Here is an 8,582-nt window from a genome sequence, read left to right on the forward strand (position 1 = left end):
GACCCCCATAGCAGTCTGTGAAGCAAAGACTTATTTCTAAAACATTCTCAATTATCAACTATGTGAAAAAACTTATGTTTGATAGAATAAAATACATTGAATTTATTAAAACCCAAATTCTTCCTGAGGAAAAGAGAACACTTTGCAGAGTTTCTTGGATTTTTCAGGCTCACATGAAGGCTGTGATGAACTGAGGCAGTATTCAGCCCAAAGGCCACGGGGAGCTATATAAGCTGGTGATTCAAATTACCCACCAACTGGGAATGACTCTCCTTGCGCACTGCTCTCCTCAGGGCGCCCTTCACCTCTGCGTTCCTCAGGCTGTAGATGAGGGGATTCAGTATAGGATTGAAAAGGCTGTAAAAAAGGAAAAGGATCTTCTGTTGCTCTTCAAGATGGCGGGACTTGGGGGCCATGTACATGACAATGGCGCTGCCAAAGAAGAGCCCAACCACGCAGAGGTGGGAGGAGCAGGTGGAGAAGGCTTTTGTGCGTCCTTCCCTAGATTGGATCTTCAGTATGGCAACCAAGATGCGGGTATAGGAAATGAACACCAAGCAGAGGGGCCCTACTAAGATAAATACACAGGCAACAAAGATGACAAGTAGGTTGAGTCTTGTGTCAGCACAGGCCAGCTTGAGGACAGACAGGATTTCACAGAAGAAGTGGTTGATTTCATGAGGCCCACAGAAGGGCAGCCTCAGGATGAGGCTCACGTGGACCAGGGACAGGAGGGAGCCACATGTCCAAGAAGTCACTGTCAGGGTGCTGCAGATTCTCCAGCTCATGATGGCAGAATATCGGAGTGGGTGGCAGATGGCCACATAACAATCATAGGACATCATGACCAGGAGAAGGCATTCTGCATGAGCAAAACTCATGAAGAAAAAGGTCTGTGTAATGCAGCCAGCAAAGGAGATGGGCTTGGCTGGGTTCAGGAGGTTTACCAGCATCTGGGGCACTGTGTTGCAGGCATAGGCTATGTCGATGAGGGCCAGGTGTGAGAGGAAGAAGTACATGGGGGTGTGCAGTCTGGAGTCCAGTGCGATGAGACCTAAGATGATCCCATTTTCCAGTAGGATTAAGGTGTAGAATAGAGAGAACAGTCCAAAAAGGAACATATAAATCCTTGGGTCAAGAGAAAATCCTAGTAGGATGAAGTCTGTGATGGAGGTTTGATTTTCCTCCATTTTGCTGTGAAAGAGACAAGTGGAGAACTTAAGAAAAAGTTGTTGAAAAACATCTATGTAAGCATTATTTTATGTATGTCTTATTATTTCTTGAATTTAGTCATTTTAAAAAGTAAATTCTTAAATTAATTATCTAATTATACATCAACTTAATCACTTACTCTGACAAATTTTTCAGTAGGAGATTGTGTTACCAGTAATAGGGTACATAGAGCCATGACACTTATGATGGAGAGAAAGAATATCCAACCAAAACAGTAATTAAAATAACCACAAAATAGGGATTGTCTCAGAGCTGCTTATAAAAAAATTACTAGGGGAATTTCTGGAGTGTATAAATAATCAGTAATAGAAAAACTCCAAATATATCAATAAGAGTAGTTCTAGAAAAGAGATGTACTTCCAAATTCTTTAATACAGATATAGACTGAGCTACTTTCAGCATTTGAAATCAATCTTTGCCCTCTAGAGCAGCTCTTATGACATCAGGAGGAGTAAAAACAGAAAAAGCAACTTTTATAACAATGCAATTGTTGAGGTTGCTAAGAAGGTTTCTATGGACTCTAATAGCTATCTATTTTACCATAGATGATGAATAAATACCAACACCTGGTCATTTGGTGACTGTCTTATAACTACTGACTCACCAAAAAATTGTTCCAAATAGCAACCCGTAAAGCTGATAGGAATTTTTATTTTTCTGCTTCTCCCAGTGTTCAACTATTGTGAGCTTAGACTTTATGTGCAAGGGTGTATGTAAATCAGTACGAGGTCAGATATTCACACACTGATTTGGAGGCTACGATGATTGTGTCTGGATGTGAGAAAACATTGCAAGACTTAATTCCCCACACACTATCTGAACTCATCCCTTCTCTACTCCTCTCAAGAGAGCAACTCCGTATACTAAGAGTAGTAGGAATGGCCATCCCTGGAATGACACTGTGTTGAAGAACGTACTATTTGTGTGATGTTTACCATGTGTGTTATGTACTATATGTGAAGTTCAAAGACACAGGAAGTGGACATTCATACAAAATGAACTCTGCCTTATTTCAGCAGCATACAAATTGCTTAATTCTTTTCACCTAGGGAATTAAACCATTTTTGGCAGAGATAATTTAGTGAATTTGTCAATTGACAGATTGCCAGAGCAATAAATTGCAGTCAGGTAGCTGGTAGTTATTTGAATTGGTGGTGAGCCAAACAGTATTTGGCTTTTTGTCTTTAAGTCCTGGAGAACAACTTCTCAAAACACCGGCATCTTTGTTAGTGCAAACATTTGCTTAATGCCTTTAGTAGGCAAAAGGAGCCCGAGGCTGAATTATCGAAATTGTTCCTGCTTGCTTCTGAAGAAAAAGCTCCAGGATTAATGTAAGGAAATGTCCTGCTTTTACAAGACCTTGGACTATTTGTCATTGTTACCAATGGAGGCACTCCCTGAGGAAGCTGGAAATAAGGGAAATAAGATGGTCTTCTGAGAGGTAATAGAAGAAGAAAACAGCACAACATGAATAAACATGTAACTGGAGAGTCTGGGGAGCATCTAAACCTCCACTCAAGGTGCTTTGATGCAATTTCAGGGAGGCAGGACAGGAAGAAGTGACTGTGATCCATTACTCAAATGTAGTCAGTTTGGACAAAGAAGAAAGGGTGACTCATGAGGTTGTTTTTTCAGCACATCTTTAGCACTGTCTAGGGAAGAGGGAAGTCTTGCCTGATGTCACCGGGGTGTGGTCTCCTGGTAGATATGTATCTACAGTCCAGATGGCTTGAGTGATCAATGATCCATAACCCTAGACAGTAAGATCTCCAATTACTGCCCCCTGCCTTGATCTGATCCCATGCTCATCCATAAAACATTACATATTAATTTACCTTCTTGTGCAGATATTCAGCAAAGAGGGATGTAATGACCAGCAAATTTGTCGGCTCATTTTACAGTTACATTTTTATTTTGAATAACACCATTCAGGTTTATTCATAGTTTACTTTAGAGTTTGGATAGTATAATATAGCTCCTGAGAAAAGGGTATGCTGACCAAAATTTCCAGCGTTGCCTTTGCAAAGTGAAGACCATGCCCTGAGTCAAGGTAACTTCATTGAAGTTCAACACAAGAAAAGCTTTTCTGAGCAGCAAATTGGAATTTGGAAGGACATCCCCATTGGCTCCCTAACTTACAGCAACAAATGACTGTTTTCTTATAAGTATTATCAATAAATTATTAAATTACCAAGACACAAATAAGGTTTAACTAGCATATTTTAAACTCCTAACATGACCAGGGCTTTTTATTGTAAGAAATATGACTGCAGCAGGCCAAACTTCTAAATTTATATGGAAAACATACACGGCATAGGAAAACATTTCATTCTGAATATGCATTTGAATCCACATATTATAAAAACCTTAGTCTCTTTTTTCAGCCCTCCTTTGTTTCCTTCTCTAACTTTCAAAATGATTATATAAAGGAAAAAAAAACACTACTCACAAAATATGAATATCTTTGAAAGCTAAGCTGAAAGATAAAAGGAAAGAAGACTGAGCTCATTAAGATTCTTTAAGGACAGTTGACCAATAGGTTGAAAGTTTGGTTCCTTTTGTAGGGCTAGTATGTTAATGCACTCCTTGTAAACAAAAACCAGTTGTACTCATTTTTGTACTTCTAGTACTTAATAAATATGTAAGTGAACAAATGAATGAATAAATAAAAGTGAATGAATGAGTGCTTAAATGATTAATTTTTTGACTGTCCTTGACCTTTTTCTGGAATTTCTAGTTTGTTTAAATCTTGCTTACTACTATTGTACCCATTTAAGGACATTAATCCCAGGGCAAAAAAGAACTGGCTTTCTGAAGTTTCGTAAGAATAACTGGATAGCACTCAAAATGTTTAAGTTTTGGACACAGGAATAACACTTCTAGTTTCTTCCTTTTCTCCCCCATATTTCCTCCCTACATGATATTAAAAGCATCTCAACTGAACTCAAATGGATTTGATTTGGCAAAGAACTGGGAGATGGGAGATACTGAAAATAGATAAATAAATACATGCTAGTTCCAAGTGTAATTTTCTGGCACTGTTTTATGCTTTAAAAGATATATTTTATAGGCATATACAAATTAGTAATTTAAAAATTGGCAATTTGTTGGATGACTAATAGGATTCTTGCATCTGTATGGTTTCAAAATAACTATCTAAGACTGAAATCATTCCTTTATACATGAAATGTATAAAGTATCTGTCAGTACTAGATGGGGCCCATGTTTTTAGAAGTAAAATTTCAGATCTGGTGAACTGATAAATTCTTTTTATTATAGCAGGCATGAGTCAAACAAAGAATTCCTAAAATGAAATATTTTTAAATCTTTAGTTCAACTGAAATATGGGATGGTTTACTTGCAAGTAGTAGGAAGTATTTTAGTTAAACAATTACATTCACTAGAGCTCTCCCTGTCTCTCTTGATGGCTGTGTCTCCCCCAGACCCTACTTCTGTCTTTGTCTCCCTCCTGATCTATCTTTCCTTCCTTGGTCTCCTTTTCTGACATTCTCTCTCTGTTCTCTATTTTCCTTACCTCCCTTCTACAATTTCCCATTCTCAAAATCTCTCTTTCCTTTCTCCCCAGAATATATTTCCATAGTATTTCTAGGGATTTGTCAATAGTTTCAATAGTTGAGTTGTTTCTTAGTTGATTTTGCTTACATAGGAAGTCTTCATTAAGGTTAGCTGTCTAAAAAGCCACACTGCAAAGTTCTATCTTCTAATTCATAGTAGCAATAATATTTTGCTGACCCACTTAACAGGTAAATTGAAACATTCTACACTGATACCATAGTGACCAATAAGTGCTTTCTAATTGTACTTCAAAGTTAATTCCATCAGAAATTATGTTTGAAATATATCCGTCTCTTGAAGAAATCCTTTTCATTTGGTGAATGACAAAAGAATCATATATTTGACCATAAGTGGTTTCTGGAACATGGAAGATGTTCAGTAAACATCTATTGACTAACTGGATATCAATTTGATTAAATATGAGAAAGCAAAACATTCATGAGTTCTCCACCTTCCACCTTGATCCAGATACAGAGGTAAAGAAAAACATGGAAAGGGACTATAGAGTCACAATTCAAGGTCATGGGCTTAGTTAGGGGTCAGACACACTTTCCTAGTTGCATAACCTTGAATATATTTCTTAACCTCTCCAAGCCCCAGTTTCCTCCTTTTTAAAAGGATAAATGTAATTGTTCCTATTTCATGATGTTGTGAAGATTAATTGAGATTATGCATATTATTCTTTTAACACATTCCTGATAACACAGTGAACATAAAATAATGGGGATCAATTATTATTGACCTTTAGCAGCTTCTTGGATGGTGTATGATTGTATGGATCTGGCTGGCATGTCCTCTTCATGATTCACAGTAGTCCCTGTAGCTTGACAATCACTTGTCTTATGGGCTATTATCCTCCTAAAGCCAATCTGCATAGTCTTGATTATAACAATGTAAGCCAGCAACATGATTTTGTATATAATGTGCTGTTTAAGGATTTAGTAGAGCAGGTTTTGGCTTCTGGCCTTTTGATGCTTTTATAGGAAAAGTATGCTGTCAGTTGAGAGATAGTAGGGATAAATTAAAAAGGCACGAAACTGTGACAATTCCTATAAAAAACTGAAAAGATAATCCTTTAAGCAGCAATTCTTTATTTTCTGTACTCTCCCCTATTGTCCCATCTCAATACCACCCTCCCTGAAATTCTATACATATATCCATTATTGTGAGTAATGTTCAACTAATTAATTTAGCATTGGCTTTCCATAAAACTATTCCCATAGCATAATAATCAGCACATACTGAGGACATAAGATGTTTTCTTACCAGTGCTTAACAAGAATAGCAGTAACGGAGTGACAGTCAACAAAAGACTACATGATACAACGTGTGGTAAGAGGAATTAATGGTAAAATAAAAGAGAGCAACCTGGTTAGCTCCTATATTTGTACTCAAAGGTTCTCAAGGCAAAAGCCACTGCAGCTTAAGACAAGGAATCCTGCTTTCTCTGGAAGCTTCTATGGGAGCTGCAGAACCCTCTCTTCTGTTTCTGATGGAAAATGTGCTGGAATCCTCAGCAAGGGTTTTATCTTCTAATGGGCTCAAGTTAGTTGGTTGCTCTTGAGGGTTCACTGAAGGGGGAAGTCATGAGACATGGTGCATGCCCACCTCTGCTGGGAAGAAGAGACAAAGCAGTTCTCTATTTCTATTTCTATATGCATCCCCAGCAGAATGCACAATTTGGAAGCAGACAAACAGCAGAGCACACCTCTGAGACCACAGCACTCATTATCATCCTCAAGTACTTGGTGTTATTTGAATTACATTAATCCCAGCACTACCCTAGTTCCAAATCTCTAGCTGGCTAAGGTGAATCTGTAAGGAAGCAGAACCAGTGTCAGTGAATAAGCTCCTGGTATTAATCTCTGCAGTTCAACTTCTCCCTAATGGAATCTGGGTCACTTATGTTGCAGCAGAGTTGAAAAATAGTGAATTAGAAGTCCAGAATCCTGAAAAATCAGCTCATTTCAAATAACAATTCAGAGTTATTGAGATAATAATATCAAGAGCTGGTTAGGGAGGCAGAGAAGACAGGAGAGTCCAAAGTTGGGCCAAAGAGTCCCAGTGGGGCTGATTAGAGCCTGTCTCAAGTAGGGTTTTTGAGGGTACAAACCACCAATGAAGGTCTGCAGTTGGAAGTGTTCTGTAATCTGTATTCTGGAGTGGGGAGATTCTGAGTTTGTGCTCCCAGGGGAGAAGAGGAGGGACTCACTCCAAAGCAGCTTCCCCTGGAAGGTTCCTGCCTCTCTGGGGAGGGTGTGGTTAATTTTGTCTACAATGTTTTTATATGTATTTATATTTCTTTCATTTAGTGGACATAGGAGGGTTTGAACTCCCACATCAAGCCATTGTGCAATTTACAAACTCATTAGTTCTTTACAGTGTGACTTTTGACCTGCTGGGTTTATGGCTTAAGCCTGAGAGAAATTGGGCATAGATTTTCAACTTTTGAGAATGAGGGTGACTGTTCTCCAATTGTCCATGTCCACTGTTAGAAGAAACACACAACACACATTTAGGGGTATTAAAAAATGCTCCTGATCACATGAAAATCCTAGTACACAGTAAGTAAAGCATAATATTAGAACTCTTTCTTCTTTATTTCTCTTTTCATGTTCTTTGGTAAACTTCAGAAAATGTGGAAAGGCCAAAACAATAGTTTTATGACATGATTTTCTATATCCAGCTCTGTTTGACCATCAGTTATACAACATCATTTTAGGTTGTAAGAATGGGAAGTTTGAACTAAGACAATCAGAAATTAAATATAAAATGTTATGATACTGAAGATGGCAGCACAGAGAGAAGTGGAAGCTAGTTAGTCCCACTGGAACAACTAATAAACAACAGAAACAACTAGTAAATAACCTGGAATAACTGCGGGGAGACAAACGTGACTGTCCACTCATCATACACCAACTAGAATTGGGAGGAATGCCCGAGATTGCAGTGTAAAATCTGTAAGTAAAAACTGCGGACCCAAGCTGAGAGCCCCTCCTTCATGGAAGCCTTATGGTGCTAGAGAGCAGCAGTCTCTGAACAAGTGAATATACCTCAGCCCAGCTCCAACTGGGGTTTTAATGTTAATCGCTCAATACAGATGGCAAATTCCCAACAAGTAGACGGAGGCTTTTGGTGATGACTGACCTTGGAGAATCAGGGGATGTATGCGTCTCAGGATGGGGAGTCCAAAGGATTGGGTTCTATCTCTGGCTGACAGGTGAATCTGAGGGCTTTCTATCTCTTTCTCTCTCTCGCAACCTGGGTGGCTCAGTGGAGAAAGTCTCAGCCATTTTCAGCTTGCAGTGCTCGGCAGTAGAGAAAGCCTCAGTCATTTTAAACTCCCAGCACTCTGACCTAGACAAGGGTGGAGATAGCAGAGTCAGAGAAACAAAAAATGTATTTTTTGCAAATGACCTCTCTCTAGGGGGCATATCTTCCCAAGAGGAAAGAGGTAGGGCCCAGCTCTACTACCCACCTTTCATTCAGAATCAGACCTCAGAGCCTGGGGGAAAACAACCGTCGGCCACAGCCACATACACCCATCTGTAGTCACAGGCTGACAGGTGCCACCTGATGGGCAGAAAAGCACAGGGTGCGTCAATCCTCTAAGACACACCACTAGAGAAACTGGATATTGAATATTTCTTCCCTCTGGGACCTGAGCCTGTTCTCATCTGGGAAAACCTGATTGGGGTGGCCTGGGAGGTCAGATGCCTAGACAGCAGAAAACTACAACCTACAGTAAGAAAAACGAAGTTATGACCAAAGGA

The 8,582-nt window shown here is 39.2% G+C and overlaps 1 protein-coding gene across 1 annotated transcript; it reads right to left on the reverse strand.

Annotated features, from left to right (window-relative positions):
* Positions 1 to 224: 224 nt before the first annotated feature.
* On the reverse strand, positions 225 to 1,190 carry LOC119535257 (olfactory receptor 2A1/2A42-like). Its single transcript, XM_037837721.1, has one exon. The coding sequence runs from the start codon at positions 1,188 to 1,190 to the stop codon at positions 225 to 227; it is 966 nt and encodes a 321-aa protein (XP_037693649.1).
* Positions 1,191 to 8,582: the final 7,392 nt, after the last annotated feature.

Source organism: Choloepus didactylus, chromosome 5, assembly GCF_015220235.1.
Source record: "Choloepus didactylus isolate mChoDid1 chromosome 5, mChoDid1.pri, whole genome shotgun sequence".
Lineage (NCBI taxonomy): Eukaryota > Metazoa > Chordata > Mammalia > Pilosa > Megalonychidae > Choloepus > Choloepus didactylus.